This window comes from Schistocerca cancellata, chromosome 8 (assembly GCF_023864275.1).
Source record: "Schistocerca cancellata isolate TAMUIC-IGC-003103 chromosome 8, iqSchCanc2.1, whole genome shotgun sequence".
In the NCBI taxonomy this organism is placed as follows: Eukaryota; Metazoa; Arthropoda; class Insecta; order Orthoptera; family Acrididae; genus Schistocerca; species Schistocerca cancellata.
In genome coordinates, this window is record NC_064633.1 from 588,668,384 (window position 1) to 588,686,781 (window position 18,398).

Sequence of the window (18,398 nt, forward strand, 5' to 3'; positions counted from 1 at the left end):
CAGAAATGAACGTGGCACGTACGACGAACGTATCCTTAAGGACAGTGTGGCGAAATTTGGCGTTAATGGGCTATGATAGCAGGTGAACGACGCGAGTGCCTTTGCTGACAGCACGACACTCATTGCAGCGCCTCTCCTGGAGTCGTGACCATATCGGTTGGATCCTAGACGACTGGAAAACAGTGTCCTTGTCAGATGAGTCTCGGTTTCGGTTGGTAAAAAACTGATGGTAGCGTTCGAGCGTGGTGCAGACCCCACGAAGCCGTGGACCCAAGTTGTTCAAAATGATTCAAATGGCTCTGAGCACTATGGGACTTCACATCTGAGGTCATCAGTCCCCGAGAACTTAGAACTACTTAAACCTAACTAACCTAAGGACATCACACACATCTATGCCCGAGGCAGGATTCGAACCTGCGACCGTAGCAGTCGCACAGTTCCGGACTGAAGCGCCTAGAACCGCTCGTCCAGGACCCAAGTTGTCAGTAAGCCACTGTGCAATCTGATGGTGGCTTCATAGTGGTGTGGACAGTGTTTGCATGGAATGGACTGGGTCCTCTGATAAAACTGAACCAATCATTGACTGGAAATGGTTACGTTCGGCTATTCGGAGACCATTTGCTACCATCCATGGACTTCATGTCCTGAAGCAATGATGGACTTTTTGTGGATGGTAATGCGTCATGTCACCGGGCCAGAACCATTCGCGAATCGCCCTGCATGAATCCCACAAACATTTACGGCGAGTATTCTAGGGTTCAGCTCGTGCATAAATCCTGCACCGGGAATAACGGACGGCTATACAGACAGCATGGATCAATGTTTCTGCAGGGCCTTCAACGACTTGTTGAGTCCACGCCAAGTCGAGTTCTTGCACTTGTTGTTGTTGTTGTTGTTGTTGTCGTCTTCAGTCCAAAGACTGGTTTGATACAGCTCTCCATGCTAGTCTAGCCTGCACGAGCCTCTTCACCTTCGAATAGCTGCCGCAACCTACATCCATCTGAATATGCTTACTGTATTCATCTCCTGGTCTCCCTCAACGACTTTTACCCCTCACACCTCCCCCCACCCCCCCCAATATTTAACTGGTGATTCCTTCTTGTCTCAGAATGTGCCCTTCCAACTGATCCCTTCTCATGGCCAAGTTGTGGCACAAATTTCTTGTCTCTCCAGTTCTATTACAACCTCATTAGTTACGTGATCGACCCATTTAATCTTTAACATTCTTCTGTAGCGCAACATTTCTAAAGCTTGTATTCTCTTTTTGTCTAAACTGTTTATCGTCCACGTTTCACTTCCATGTATGGCAACAATCCATACAAATACCTTCACAAAACACTTCCTAACACTTAAATCTATGTTCCATGTTAACAAATTCCTCTTCTTCAGAAATGTTTTCCTTGTCATTGCCAGTCTACATTTTCTACCTCCCTACTTCGGCTATCATCAGTTATTTTGCTGCCCAAAGTGAAAAACTCACCTACTATTTTATTAGGTTCGCTACCTAATTTAGTTACCTTAGCATCCCCTTCTTTAATTTTTACTACATTCTATTGTCCTTCTTTTGCTTTTGTTGATGTACATCTTATATTTTCGCTTGCCAGAGTGGCCGAGCGGTTCTAGGCGCTACAGTCTGGAACCGCGCGACCCCTATGGTCGCAGGTTCGAATCCTGCCTCGGTCATGGATGTGTGTGATGTCCTTAGGTTAGTTAGGTTTAAGTAGTTCTGAGTTCTAGGGGACTGATGACCACAGCAGTTAAGTCCCATAGTGCTCAGAGCCATTTGAGCCATCTTATGGTTTCGCTCCAAGACACTGTCCATTCCGTTCAGTTTCTCTTCCAAGTCCTTTTCTGTCTCTCACAGAATTACAATGTCATCGGCAAATCTGAAAGTTTTTATTTCTTCTCGCTTCACTTTAATTCGTACTCCAAATGCTTCTTTTTTCTTTTTACTGCTTTTTCAATGCCCAAATTGAATAACATCCGGGGATATGCTACAACCCTGTCTCATTCCATTCTCAACCACTGCTGCCCTTCCATACCCCGTTCTTGTAACTACCGTCTAGTTTTCGTTCGTGTCATAAATAGTTTTTCGCTCCCTGTATTTTACTCCTGCTACCTTCAGCATTCCGAACACTGTATTCCAGTCAACATTGTCTAAAGCTTTCTCTGTCTACATGTGCTAGAAACGTACTTTTGTCTTTCCATAACCTATCTTCTACAAGAAGTCCTTGCTGTACAGCTCTGGGAAAAAGGAGGTCCAACCGATATTAGGAAGTATCCCATGGCGTTTGCCACCTCATTGTAAATGACCTCTAGCGTCTCGTAGCGTCAGACTCTCTGTTGCTTCTCCCCATAACTAAAAAGGTGGTAGTCTTAGGGTGCCATGTCGGGACTGTACGGAGGTTGTAGAACACGTTCACACCAGAATTTCGTAATTTTACTCACAGTGAAGCAGCAGTTTAAGTGTCACGCTGCGTGCTGTCGCGCAATAGGGTGAACTTCTCCCAGGGCGTTCGTCCCGTAATGCACGACGGAATTTTAAAAGAGTCTTATTGTAGCAGATGTCAGTTGTCGTCTGTGCACGTTAAAAAAAATCAAGTTCCTTGTCTAACGATAAACGCAGTCTCCATTACATGAACTGCTTTCTCTTATTTTATTGACGCTTTTGTCTTTGAATTTAACGAAGCATGTAACAACATCCCATAACACGCTCTTGTAAGTTAGTACTTCTGTCCACCATCTCATTGTTCAAGCCCCGGCGTCCTAGACGATGCCGTACAAGACGCTCTCAGCAGATTGCACTGCCCTTACCATAATTTTTGATGACGAATCCGAATGATACCATTCTATATTCTGGCATTTTCTTTCAGTCTCATAATGATGGAACCAGTTTTCATCATTGGTCGCTATGTATGTCAAAAAATCATCTCCTTCATTTGTAAATCAATGTAGACTATGGGTGATAGTTATTCTCTAAAATTGGGACCTAACGGGCACAAAATCTTCCTTAACTCAGGGTACGAATAACTTCCTACGTTTTATTGCAACTTTTGTTGCGATGACATTCGAAGTGACGCTGCAGCTGGCTGTTATGACTTCGTCAGTTCTTTCCTTGTTGCGAAATGTGGAGACGGTACGAGAGCGATGCTACTAGTGTCCTCTTGGACTCTCGCGTTACCATCTTTGAAGTGCTTAGACGATTTTATGTTCTAACACTGCTGGCACTCACTCATACTTCTCCTTACGCACCCTGAAATCTGAGAAGAATTTCAGCAATTTCTCGCCATCAAACAGTTCAACGGCAAGACTCTGTCCAAACGAAACATAGATGTCGGTCATTTTGTGGGTACAGCTGGTTTTCACTTGACCCAAATGAATGATGCAAAAAGTCTAGTGACTGGAGATTATGATGATAAAGCAGCTGTTATTACATTGTTGAAACTGTAGTTGTAAATGTTAGTTAACTTTCAGTATGGCTCTCGTATTTTAAAATATTGTTGAAGGGTGCCTTATGTGAAATAACCGAGATGCTCGTCAGTTCTTGATTGTTAATGAGTCACTTGTCAATCGCAGAGTGTAAAAGCTTGTTGGTGGTAGTGCAAGAAATATTTCTGGCAATTAGTGAGAAAAAAACTGTTGTAAGTAGGCTGTTTATGTTTTCTTATCGGCAACGTTACGTAGCGCTCGGTATGAAAATCACTGGCTGTGCTGTGTGCAGTCTGTAGCTAGTTTGCATTGTTGTCTGCCATTGTAGTGTTGGGCAGCGGCAGCTGGATGTGAACAGCGCGTAGCGTTGTACAGTTGGAGGTGAGCTGCCAGCAGTGGTGGATGTGGGGAGAGAGATGGCGGAGTTTTGATAATTTGTAATACTGGATATTATGAACTACTATATATATTATGACTATTAAGGTAAATACAGTGTTTGTTCTCTATTAAAATCTTTCATTTGCTAACTATCCCTATCAGTAGTTAGTGACTTCCGTAGTTTGAATCTTTTATTTAGCTGGCAGTAGTGGCGCTCGCTGTATTGCAGTAGTTCGAGTAATGAAGATTTTGGTGAGGTAAGTGATTTGTGAAAGGTACAGGTTAATGTTAGTTAGGGCCATTCCTTTGTAGGGATTTCTGAAAGTCAGACTGCGTTGCGCTAAAAAATATTGTGTGTCAGTTTAAGCACAGTCTTGAATAATTGTTGAAAGGGGAAGTTTCACTGTGAGGCGATAAAAACTTAAACAATTTATTCATTTATTCTTTTGTTTACTTTTGGAAACGATGTCCATTTTCAGGTACAGCAACAATTTGGGAAAAGTACATCGATTGGAATTTTTCGAACTTTACAGAATTAGACATTATGTTGAGTTATCCTGTGTGATCTAAGTCCCACTTGTAAATCAGTTATTGGGCACTTATTATACTGTTATAAAATTCCTTGTTTTCCCATTCAAAGATTTAAGCACAATACGAGTACGCTTTTTCTTTGTTACAGTCAAGGGTACTTGAGAAGGAACGAAAATTCTGGTAAAGACAGTAATTCTTCATTTCAGAATAAAGTACTTCTCCCATTCAAGAAAGTCACAGAACCCAGTTTTTCTTCTAATAAACAATTCCTAATATTCATTTGTGATCCGCATCCATGGAGATCTGTCAATAGCAATCCTTGAGGTGTCTGCATGTTTTCTTGATACAGTATCATATCAAAGAATCTGCGACCTACTGTATCTTTTTAACTAGCGTAGGACTTCCTGTTCATCTTCCTTTTATGAATATCCTCCCGATTTTCTGATGAAATGAAAATTTGAACAGCCACTTCACTGGACACACTCATTTAAGTAGAACAATGAACTGAAGGTGGAGAAGGCTGTACAACAATGAGAGACAGGTTTCATACATAAGGTGGAGGTAGCAGTAACTTGCGACACTTAGTTCAAATGGTTCAAATGGCTCTGAGCACTGTGAGACTTAACATCTGAGGTCATCAGTCCCCTAGAACTTAGAACTACTTAAACCTAACTAACCTAAGGATATCACACACATTCATGCAAGGACATCACACACATTCATGCCCGAGGCAGGATTAGAACCTGCAACCGTAGCAGTCGCGTGGTTCCAGACTGAAGCGCCTAGACCCGCCGGCAACCGCGGCCGGCCAAGGTCAAGTGAATAAGGCGGTAGCGGAATGACTTCCCAACCCAACTCTGTGTTCTTTGTCAGTCTAGCAGAATGCAGGTGGGCATTGCCGTGGAGTAGCATCGCTTCATGCAGTTTGCTTGGTCGTTGTTCCTGCAAGACGTCTCATTTGTTGACAATAAATGTCAGAAGTGATGGTTACACCTCAGGGAAACAAATTGTAGTACACCATATGTTAGCTGTTCCACGAGATGCATAACATTATCTTTTGTGGATGCGCGCCTGTCTTTGTACGGCGAGTTGCTGCTTTGTTTCGACTCAATCAGTCTCTTCTTTTCCTTATGTCAGCGTAAGAAACCATTCTAGTAACGATACAGAACAGGAATGGTTGATGTTACTGACGAGCCAGTTCATGACGAGAAAGCAGAGATTCACGTATGGGTTCAAAATGGTTCAAATGGCTCTGAGCACTACGGGACTTAACTTCTGAGGTCATCAGTCCCGTAGAACTACTTAAACCTAACTATGCTAAGGACATCACACACATCCATGCACGAGGCAGGATTCGAACCTGCGACCGTAGCGGTCGCGCGGTTCCAGACTGTAGCGCCTAGAACCGCTCGGCCATCCCGGCCGGCTCACATGCGGGCACCCGCCGATTTTTGTGACTTTGGCTCAGGGTATTCGGTACCCATACACCGTATTTTGAAACCTTCCACATTGCGTGAAAATGTCGCATGGTGGTGCCATGGCCACAGCTCATGACATTTGGCAGTTCTCGAGCACAATGACGTGGATCATTTTGGAGTAATGTGCTTAAACGGTCCTCATGAAACCGCGAAGGTCTGTCTGAACGTGGAGATACACTGATGTCAAAAGGATCCTCCTTGAAATGAGAAAACATTTTTCTTGCCGTGCTCTGTACAATGGCATTACTCCATACACGGCGCAAATGTTTCTTGCTGTCTCCACTGTTGTAATCCTTCTATTGAAATCGAACAGAAGAATATGATGGAAATGTTCCCCCCCCCCCCCCCCCCCCCCCATTTCTCCACTTGGCACTCCATTTTCTAGCGCCCACAGCTCCATTCACTATCTTCTAATGACAAATTGGCAATATGTGACATCTTATAAGAACAGTGAACTGCAAATGAAAAATGACAGTCGGTAAATAAACTCGTAGCAACGAGAATATAAACACGCAAAACAAAACCGCTACGAACTTATGCTCAAACCTAACAGGAGTGGCAGTATGTACTGGTGTCACAATCGATGCGAGTTTTCACTTCAATCGCTTAGCTGAGCACTGGCATCAGTCTATACATTACTATGGAAGAATAATTACGACACTTAGGGCATTAGCTTTTCCTCTCTACAATTATTTATTATATGAGGACCAAAAAATACAGTTTATTGAGTCTGGTGGTTGAAGTTGTATGAACACTCAGTACGAATGGGTTTGTAGAATCACCAAGACTGGTTAGAGGCGGAGTGACGCTACTTACTCTTGGACCAGGGGTTGAACAAGATGTAAATGTCCTGCGGGTGTGAGAAGTAGCCCGCTTGTCCCGTGGTGTCCCCCCGGAGGCGGGTCTTCACGTCCAGCTTCCATTTGCCCACAGGGCAGTCAGCTGCAGCCTCAACCTGTAACAGAAACGGATATAGGCTGCTTGGCAAGAAAACGACTGTTATACTACGCATACTGTCGGAAAACGTATCGCTATTTATAGTAATTGTAGCTGATCCGCGCTAGTAAACACAGTAAACAAAGGAAACGAGCAGAGGGAATATTTAGTCTTTTATATCTACATCTACATCCATACTCCGCAAGCCACCTGACGGTGTGTGGTGGAGGGTACCTTGAGTACCTCTATCGGTTCTCCATTCTATTCCGGTATTGTTCGTGGAAAGAAGGCTTGTCGGTATGCCTCTGCGTGGGCTCTACTCTCTCTGATTTTATCCTCATGGTCTCTTCGCGAGATATACGTAACAGGGAGCAATATACTGCTTGACTCCTCGGTGAAGGTATGTTCTCGAAACTTCAACAAAAGCCCGTACCGAGCTACTGAGCGTGTCTCCTGCAGATTCTTACACTGGAGTTTATCTATCATCTCCGTAACGCTTTCGCGATTACTAAATGATCCTGTAACGAAGCGCGCTGCTCTCCGTTGGATCTTCTCTATCTCTTCTATCAATCCTAGCTGGTACGGATCCCACACTGCTGAGCAATATCCAAGCAGTGGGCAAACAAGCGTACTGTAACCTACTACCTTTGTTTTCGGATTGCATTTCCTTAGGATTCTTCCAATGAATCTCAGTCTGGCATCTGCTTTACCGACGATCAACGTTATATGATCATACCATTTTAAATCACTCCTAATGCGTACTCCCAGATAATTTGTGGAATTAACTGCTTCCAGTTTCTGACCTGCTATATTGTAGCTAAATGATATGGGATCTTTCTTTATATGTATTTGCAGCACATTACACTTCTCTACGTTGAGATTCAATTGCCATTCCCTGCACCATGTGCAAAAAGCCTCAGTGAACTTCCGATGTCATCTACAAGGTCATTCATGTATATTGTGAATAGCAACGGTCCTACGACACTCACTTGCGGCACACCTGAAATCACTCTTACTTCGGAAGACTTCTCTCCACTGAGAATGACATGCTGCGTTCTGTTGTGTAGGAACTCTTGAATCCAATCACACAATTTGTCTGATAGTCCATGTGCTCTTACTTTGTTCATTAAACGACTGTGGGGAAGTGTATCGAACGCCTTGCGGAAGTCAAGAAACACGGCATCTTCCTGGGAACCGGTGTCTATTGCCCTCTGAGTCTCGTGGACGTATAGCGCGAGCTGGGTTTCACACGATCGTCTTTTTCGAAACCCATGCTGATTCCTACGGAGTAGATTTCTAGTCTCCAGAAAAGTCATTATGCTCGAACATAATACGTGTTCCAAAATTCTACACTTCCACTTCACTCAGTCTTACCGTGTGTTAATGTTAGCAGCCCTGGTTTCACCCGTAGGGGACCTGGGGGTGTCCTAGTCTCATAATTGTTTTTTCCAGATAGTATGGCATGCTTGTACAACGTCTGGTGGCTACTGCTTGTGATGTTCCACAGTTATGCATTACGTGTCAACCCTTCCTGTCACCACTCTACGCCTAGCGGGTTAAAAAATTCTTACAAGTTACCGTAGCGTCCAAGCAAATTTACGGATTCGACGCAATTTAGTTTTTGATTATTGTTACATCTGATGCGGTTCACTGACACGCGTAATGGTGACTGGTGCCTTTCCGTACAGATCTTCTTCCTAAATGTCCTGTCTTCAGAGGGCCAGCAATACAGGGTGATTCAAAAAGAATACCACAACTTTAGGAATTTAAAACTCTGCAACGACAAAAGGCAGAGGTGAGCACTATCTGTCGGCGAATTAAGGGAGCTATAAAGTTTCATTTAGTTGTACATTTGTTCGCTTGAGGCGCTGTTGACTAGGCGTCAGCGTCAGTTGATGCTAAGATGGCGACCGCTCAACAGAAAGCTTTTTGTGTTACTGAGTCAACCGTCACAATGTCTGTATATGGGGCACTGAGAATCCGCGGAAAACAACTCAGTATGAACGTGACTCGCCTAAGGTGAACGTTTTCTGTGCCATTTCAGCCAATAAAGTTTTTGGTCCCTTTTTCTTCGAAGGTAACTGGAACTGGACTACAGTATCTGGAGATGTCAGAGAATTGGCTGTTCCCTCAGCTCGAACAAGAAGCACAACAATTAATATTTCAGCAGGATGGAGCGCCACCAGATTGGCACTTATCTGTCCGTAACTACCTGAACGTCAACTACCCGAGGCGATGGATCGGCCGCCAGGCAGCCCGTGACAGAGCACTTCATCACTGGCCTCCAAGAAGCCCTGATCTTACCCCCTGCGATTTTTTCTTATGGGAGTATGTTAAGGATATGGTGTTTCGGCCACCTCTCCCAGCCACCATTGATGATTTGAAACGAGAAATAACAGCAGCTATCCGAACTGTTACGCCTGATATGCTACAGAGAGTGTGGAACGAGTTGGAGTATCGGGTTGATATTGCCCGAGAGTATGGAGGGGGCCATATTGAACATCTCTGAACTATTTTTGAGCGAAAAAAACCTTTTTAAATACTCTTTGTAATGATGTATAACAGAAGGTTATATTATGTTTCTTTCATTAAATACACATTTTTAAAGATGTGGTATTCTTTTTGAATCACCCTGTATATCCCAAAGGCATAACAGTGATCTTTTGTTGCTGTTTTCCAAATAAAGCGCGGTCTGCATCACGAATCAGCTGGTATCGGTGTCAGTCATCCTGTTTTGAATATTTTAGACCTGAAGGAACCTAATATAACCGGCGAAATCAGTAAAATATTTAAGGACTAATTTTTATTACACTCACTTCCATCCCCACGGTCTCTGGCAGTGTCCTAGTGCCGTATTTGTTTTCTGATGGTAATTCCTTATGGTTGCTGCCTTGCCACAGTGGTTCCTTACAGATGACCGAAGTTAAGGGCAGTCGGGCTCGGCTAGCACTTGGATTTGTGACCGTCCGGATCTGCCGAGCGCTGTTGGCCGGTTGAGCTGGGTGCACTCGGCCCTAGTGACGCCAGCTGAGGGGCTACCCGACTGAGAAGTGGCGGCTCCACTCACGAAAAGTGGCAACGTCCGGTAGAGCGGTGTGCTGCCCGCATGCGACTCCACATCCGCATTCAGTGACGTCTATTAGCTGAGGAAGACACGGCGGTCGGTCTGTACCGTTTGGACTTCAAGGCCTGTTCGGTCTGACTTTGTTCATACGTGGGCTATCGAGGAAGTAAGGAAAGTTCGCACGTACAGATGACGCATGTAACGGAACATATTAAAGGCTTTACTGTACCGAAGTATGCGATACCCTCCAAATTCAACAAGTTTAACGAGTATTTATGAGTATAGAAAAGTTATTGTGTATGTTAACAATGATTGCATAACATGTCTCCATAAACAGTCAACCCATTAAATTATACTGAATAACTGACCCACACAAAAGTTTATATCACTTGATCACTGATACAGCAAATGTCATCATGTAAAAACACTTAGTTCATTTTAAATAATTAATATGAAGTACGAAAAATAGTGGCCAACTTTGGTATTTTAGATCTCCTTAGATAAAAATCACCCAGTGAAACCTATTTGTTCACTGGGAGCGGTTTCACTCAGTATTCACGAAATCAATGCTATTTTAGACGAAAACCAATGTAATTCTTAATAATTCATGTTATTTACTTATTTATGCCAATTAGAGAAGTCAATTGACAAACTTCTAAAAAACGGCCTTTTTGTAACAAAAAATTATTCTGTCAAGTCAACAAATCTGTCTGTCAGTTTAATAACATGTTAAATTATGTCACTCGATGCAAATTAATAACTTTTCTGCACAAATTATGATAACAGATGTACATGTGACTTATAAACTATATCTCTTTTTAGTAGTTCTTTGACAATGTTATAAATACAAGCAGCAAGAAGGGTTGGGAGGCAGTCGGAATGTCACTTTGGTAAAGTGTGTTTGTGTGTTATTGTTTGAGGTGGATAAACAATGCAAAGAACATGTAACGGAAGTACTACTTTGTGTTGAGTCATGGTCTTTGGTGGACAGTGGAATTAAGATGGCCACCAGAGTAATAAATATTTGAAGTTTACATATTTGTTGGTTTCGCTCGTTCTTTATCATCAAAAACATATAGAAAACACGGGACCTCATGTTTTTAACCCTAGACAACCAGATTTAGAGCCAGCATCAGCATCGAGACACAGCAGCGATCCAGCAAGTAGCAGCGATTACCACAACACAATGCATTTTAATGGCGCCAACCTAACATCAAGTGCTAACAACCTCCGTAAATGGGAGTGAAATAGTGCGATTATAGCAATTAGCAATATCTACGACCAGGCGACCATTACACGCACCAGTCTTGTGGCAGCCGCTTATAAGTTTGCAGTATTCGGTGTGATGCGGACAGTTGCTACATGCTGGTGTAAGTCGGACCTTGTCAGGTGGTAAGCACAGAGATAGCTGCGACTGTATCTGTGCCGACTGCGAATCCCGCCCGCTGTGTGTGTTACGAGGCGCTGTTTCCTTTCTGCGGACGGAAAACATTAGAGTGTGTGTGTGTGTGTGTGTGTGTGTCTTGGGGTTTATGGGCGCTCAACATCGAGGTCATCAGCGCCGGAAAACATTAGACACTGTGTCATTCACCGAAGACCTGTTACCATTTTTGGCCAAAGTGCAATGAATGCGGCCAGTGTCCGAAAGTGGTGCATGGGTTTTAAGAAGGAGAGAACAGGTGTTCGTGAGGAAGAGAGGTGAAGGTGGTCCTGCGTCATCAGAGACGCGCCGAGACAAAAGGGGGATCGCCTCATTCGAAAGAATCGACGATCCATGACTAGCGACATGCACGAACAACATCAGGAAGTCTCTCCTTCAATTGTGCACGAAATTATAATTCAATATCTAGGGTGCCACAAAATCTCTGCACGGTGGGTGCCACGCATGATCACCGATGACCAGAAAGCTGCGATAACGGCTGTTGTGTCAGCGTTGTTGGAGTGTTACGAAAGGGATGGCAAAGCTTTCATTGACCAGACTGCTACAAGAGGTGAAACATGGGCTTCTCATAGCAGGCCCACAATGAAGCGACAGTTCGTAAAGTGGCGTTATTCTTAGCAGACACAGAACTCAAAGATGACGAAAGCAACTGCATCAACTCAAAAACTGATGGCTTCCATATTCTGGGCCAGTGAAGGGCTCGCCTACTTCACGCCCTGAAACACAAAATGCATACTGTGCTACCCTTGAACGTCTTCATCGAGCTATCCAAAACTACCGAAGAGGCGACATCTTGCGCGGACGGCGCCTCGCGTGGAACTCTTCTGCAGTGTGACAATGCACGTTGGCATACTGCCCGGCGGTCACAGGCCTTGCTGAGTGAGAAATTTCGGAGGGACATCTCGTAGCACTTTCCTACTATTTTCTTTTTCCGAAACTGAAGGAGCACCTTGCTGGTAAACTCTTCGCAAAAGATGAAAATTTGAAGGCTCCTAACATGAACTGGTTAAACAACCAGACGGCCACCTGGTATGAAGATGGTATACACAAACTGGTTACAAGGTACGACAGGTGCCTTAAATGTCAAAGGTAAATGAGTGAAAAAGCAGACGAAGTATGTGCCAAAACGAGTACGTTGAGTTTCTCTATTATTATTAAAGGATACCTTAGTATAGCGAAATGTTCTTTAGTTTCTGGATGGTCCTCGTAGGTGTAGCTCCAAGATTTTCAGCGTTAAGATTCACATGGGTCCACTTCCGACGACCACTCGCTTAATTACTGTCGCCAATGATACTAGAGAGAAAGAAAACTATGGGTCCTATACTAATATTCATAGGTTTCGTTTATATCTGAATGTAACTCCTTCAAATTCGCAACTCACGTCTAAGAGAGGTAAGGTGGGGAGGGACAGGGGATCTTTCTGTTGGTACTATACTTTTCGGAGTAGTACTGAAATTGTTCTGGGTATTCCGCACCTACGTTCATATGTCATCATATTCTCACCCCAACCCAACGGGGGCGTCTTTTACATAGGACAATAGTCGTCTAGCATTGAGCCATATTTGTGACAAGTTTGGATGTAATTGGTCTAGTATGGTTTCAAAAGTATCTACACGCCTACTAGTGGACATTAATATGGGGTGCGTCCAACCTTTTCCTTTATGACAACTTCTGCTGAGGAAACTTGTGTCACAGAGTGATGTACTTCGGGCAAGTGAGAGACTGTTTGTTTACTTTTAGGACAGTGTACCTTTGACATATTGTATTGTATGTTCTGTGACTATGTAATAAAGTGTTGATAGACTGCTAATCGCTGCTCTACTGTGATTCACGACAACTTGTATGTGAAGGAATCGCAGCCCATTCTTATACAAGAGTCGAAACCAGAGAAGGTAGTGACGTTGGACGTTGGGGTCTGCCAACGAAGTCGATGTTCTAATTCATCCTGAAGGATTCTCCACATTGAGCTCAGGTCAGTGACACGTGGTGAATGAGGAATTAGAGAATACAAGCTTTTTCAGTGTGGTGCTAGACAACAATGATGATTACATGAGTAGATACAGTAGCTAATGAAACGATACCGAATCTAACTGGAGAAAAAAATAAATTTATGGGACAGGTTGACTTAAGGAAGGGACTGGGTAATAGCAGACATCTCGAGGCATCAATGAATCGTCAGTTTGGTAATATAGGCAAGTGTGAGGGGTACAAATTGTAAAGGCAGGCCGTTGTCAGCTTGAGTGAACAGGTTACAATGGATATAGGTTGCAAGAGTTGTGCAGAGGTAAAGGGGATGATTAGCGTAGAGAGCTCTATAAAACTCGTCTTCCAACTGAACCTCGGAAGAACCACATAACTGAATTGTTAATAGAATTAATTCTCCGTTACATGTAATGATTGATACAGAATCACTTCTGTTAACAGCTGGAGCTAATGAAGCCTGCAGATGAGGACGAAGTAGAGCACCTTGTCGACGACTCTACAATTTCTTAGCTACCCCAGTAACGCAAAGTGAAGTGGTACTGTGACGACAATGCTTGCAACGTGGTCCACATGTTTTCTGATGTATACTCTCATTTTGAACAGATCTGCTTAAGCTGTGCAGTAACCAGACACTGGGTGACAATCTGAGCAGTTCTCTTAGGTTTTTCGCAGAAGATGCTGCAATTTACCGTCTAGTAAGGTCATCCGAAGACCAGTATCAGCTGCAAAGCGATTTAGAAAAGATTGCTGTATGGTGTGGCAGGTGGCAGTTGACGCTAAATAACGAAAAGTGTGAGGTGATCCACATGAGTTCCAAAAGAAATCCGTTGGAATTCGATTACTCGATAAATAGTACAATTCTCAAGGCTGCCAATTCAACTAAGTACCTGGGTGTTAAAATTACGAACAAATTCAGCTGGAAAGACCACATAGTTAATATCGTGGGGAAGGCGAGCCAAAGGTTGCGTTTCATTGGCAGGACACTTAGAAGATGCTACAAGTCCACTAAAGAGACAGCTTACACTACACTCGTTCGTCCTCTGTTAGAGTATTGCTGCGCGGTGTGGGATCCTTACCAGGTGGGAATGACGGAGGACATCGAAAGGGTGCAAAAAAGGGCAGCTCGTTTTGTATTATCACGTAATAGCGGAGAGAGTGTGGCAGATATGATACGCGAGTTGGGATGGAAGTCATTAAAGCAAAGCAGTTTTTCGTCGCGGCGAGATCTATTACGAAATTTCAGTCACCAACTTTCTCTTCCGAATGCAAAAATATTTTGTTGAGCCCCGCCTACGTAGGTAGGAATGATCATCAAAATAAAATAAGAGACATCAGAGCTGGAACAGAAAGGTTTAGGTGTTCGTTTTTCCCGCGCGCTGTTCACGAGTGGAATGGTAGAGAGGTAGTATGATTATGGTTCGATGAACCCTCTGCCAAGCACTTAAATGTGAATTGCAGAGTAATCATGTAGATGTAGATGTAGATGTAGATGTAGATTAGTGGACACTAGTTGGGGTGTGTCCACGCTTCACCTTTGAGACGGCTTTCAATGTTGTTACTCGAAGTCTCTGCAGGTACAACAGCACATTCTTCCTAAAGAACTGAAACCAGAGTAGCTAATGGCTTTGGACTCTGGGGTCTCAATCATCCCATACGTGTCGCATTGGGTTCAGGTGGGGACTCTGGGTAGACCAGCGCATTTCAAGAATGATCTCGTCCACAAACCATTGCCTTACAGATGCCGCTTAATGAGAGGGTGCGTTGTCAAGTTTATACATTAAACTATCGCCTGCGAACTGCCCTTCCTGACCCTTTTGATCGGACAGACACAGGACGTGCGCCAGCTGCTGACTGGTGCCGGGGACCACCCACCTGCAGCTTGAGCAGCGGCTCCGCCGAGGCGTCGTGTCCGGCGTGCAGCGCGACGTCCCACTCCAGGGCCGCCAGCCTGGAGCCGGGGCCGCTGAGGCAGCGCGCGCCCTTGGGGCCGACGGCGAGCACGGCGCGCGTCCCCTTCCCCACCGAGGGCTTCTCTCCTGTGGGCACACAACGTCACGCTCTGCATATCCACCTCTGGCAGCTCCCGTGTCTCCTGCGGAGTCGAATGCTACTGGATGCTGTACTCATCACGCAGTGTGGATGCGACTTGGGTGCTGGAATTGAATATACATACAGGAGTTATATCAACAGATGCTGGTTTACCAGGTCCATGGGCGTTGAAACCATCAGCTGATATATATATATATATATATATATATATATATATATATATATATATATATATATATATATATATATACTCCTGGAAATTGAAATAAGAACACCGTGAATTGATTGTCCCAGGAAGGGGAAACTTTATTGACACATTCCTGGGGTCAGATACATCACATGATCACACTGACAGAACCACAGGCACATAGACACAGGCAACAGAGCATGCACAATGTCGGCACTAGTACAGTGTATATCCACCTTTCGCAGCAATGCAGGCTGCTATTCTCCCATGGAGACGATCGTAGAGATGCTGGATGTAGTCCTGTGGAACGGCTTGCCATGCCATTTCCACCTGGCGCCTCAGTTGGACCAGCGTTCGTGCTGGACGTGCAGACCGCGTGAGACGACGCTTCATCCAGTCCCAAACATGCTCAATGGGGGACAGATCCGGGGATCTTGCTGGCCAGGGTAGTTGACTTACACCTTCTAGAGCACGTTGGGTGGCACGGGATACATGCGTACGTGCATTGTCCTGTTGGAACAGCAAGTTCCCTTGCCGGTCTAGGAATGGTAGAACGATGGGTTCAATGACGGTTTGGATGTACCGTGCACTATTCAGTGTCCCCTCGACGATCACCAGTGGTGTACGGCCAGTGTAGGAGATCGCACCCCACACCATGATGCCGGGTGTTGGCCCTGTGTGCCTCGGTCGTATGCAGTCCTGATTGTGGCGCTCACCTGCACGGCGCCAAACACGCATACGACCATCATTGGCACCAAGGCAGAAGCGACTCTCATCGCTGAAGACGACACGTCTCCATTCGTCCCTCCATTCACGCCTGTCGCGACACCACTGGAGGCGGGCTGCACGATGTTGGGGCGTGAGCGGAAGACGGCCTAACGGTGTGCTTCATGGAGACGGTTGCGAATGGTCCTCGACGATACCCCAGGAGCAACAATGTCCCTAATTTGCTGGGAAGTGGCGGTGCGGTCCCCTACGGCACTGCGTAGGATCCTACGGTCTTGGCGTGCATCCGTGCGTCGCTGCGGTCCGGTCCCAGGTCGACGGGCACGTGCACCTTCCGCCGACCACTGGCGACAACATCGATGTACTGTGGAGACCTCACGCCCCACGTGTTGAGCAATTCGGCGGTACGTCCACCCGGCCTCCCGCATGCCCACTATACGCCCTCGCTCAAAGTCCGTCAACTGCACATACGGTTCACGTCCACGCTGTCGCGGCATGCTACCAGTGTTAAAGACTGCGATGGAGCTCCGTATGCCACGGCAAACTGGCTGACACTGACGGCGGCGGTGCACAAATGCTGCGCAGCTAGCGCCATTCGACGGCCAACACCGCGGTTCCTGGTGTGTCCGCTGTGCCGTGCGTGTGATCATTGCTTGTACAGCCCTCGCGCAGTGTCCGGAGCAAGTATGGTGGGTCTGACACACCGGTGTCAATGTGTTCTTTTTTCCATTTCCAGGAGTGTACATAGGGCAGTTATATCAACAGATGCTGGTTTACCAGGTTCATGGGCGTTGAAACCATCAGCTGAATTATATGTCCAAATAATGTATCCACTATTTAAAAGTCCATAACTGACAAACTAATTGACGGAGGTGTCTCATCTTTCGTAATGTAATAGTTTGTAGTTCCAGCAATCGCCACACAAGCGTTGTTTTGTCAAATGACAGTCGCCAGATAGTCAGTGTTTTGTTCTTAGTTGCACCTAGTTACTCGAGTAAACATGGCTGGTGCAAGGCTTACATTCGATGAAAGGAAGTCAATTTTGAAGTGGTTGGTATTTCAAGTACGAAAACATTAATGAGGTTCAACGGCAATGGTGAAATGAGTATCAAACACAGCCACCGCCACGTTTAACGATTCGTCGCACTCGAGACAAATTTGAAGCCGAAGGCTGTGTTAAACACGTACACAAACAACCTGTAACTGTAACAAGTGCAGCTAACTCCCGTCGTGTTAAACAACAATTCGCTAGCACACCACAGAAGTATGTGAGACATTGTGCCCGTGAAACTGGAGTGAGTCGCTCAAGAATTTGGCGAATTTTGAAGACAGCAAAGTGGAAGTATTACATCCCACCATTGCTACACGCAATGAACGGGGACGACCCAGATCGTAGAATGGAGTACTGCGAGTGGTTTCCTAACATGGTGCGCAACGATGAAGAGTTTGCAGAGATGATTGTGTGGTCTGATGAGGTACAGTTCAAACTCAGTGGTACAGTAAATCGCCACAATTGCATCTACTGGGCCGCCGAAAATGCGAACGTCCATGTAGACAAACCCGTGAATTTTCCAGGAGTAAATGTATGGTGTGGGTTGTCTTACCGTGGCTTGATTGGGCCATTCTTCTTTGACGACACAGTTAGCGGTGAGGTGTATCTTCAGAAGCTTCAGACATCCATTTTACCTCCCATCCGAGACTTGTATGCAGACGAAAGAGTTTGCTGTCAACAAGACAGTGCCCCTGCCCACCACCAAAATCGTATTACGGCGTAGGAGTGCTGTGGAGTATCCACTGCGTTCCCCAGACCTAACTCCTCGGGACTTTTAGCTGCGGAGAACACTTATCGACAAAAGCCACGTACATTGAATGAACTTCGAGAATCAATCGTACATTCATTGCAAATATCCAACTGAACCCATTGCAGTCAGTAGTTCGTACTGCAGTTCGGCGGCATCGTTTGTGTGTGGATGTTAATGGTGACCATTTCGAACACCTACAGTGATATCTTTAAGTTGAACTTTAAGCTACACTTTCACCAAAAATGAGACAACTCCGTCAATTAGTTTGCAAGTTACGGACTTTTAAACAGTGGATATATATACGAGGCGTATTTGGAAAGTAAGGTCTGACTAACCGCCAAATGGAAACCATGTGGAAATCCGATGGAACTTTGCACAGATGTGTTGGGCTGTG

The 18,398-nt window shown here is 45.0% G+C and overlaps 1 protein-coding gene across 1 annotated transcript in view; it reads right to left on the reverse strand.

Annotated features, from left to right (window-relative positions):
• LOC126094833 (hemocyte protein-glutamine gamma-glutamyltransferase-like) overlaps positions 1-18,398 on the reverse strand; it is a 369,792-nt gene that overhangs the window by 272,569 nt on the left and 78,825 nt on the right. The window contains exons 3-4 of the mRNA XM_049909430.1: positions 15,113-15,276; positions 6,633-6,771 (exon numbers count right to left, since the gene is read on the reverse strand). Of these exons, the coding sequence (XP_049765387.1) occupies positions 6,633-6,771; positions 15,113-15,276 (303 nt within the window). The remainder of the gene's footprint in view (positions 1-6,632; positions 6,772-15,112; positions 15,277-18,398) is intronic.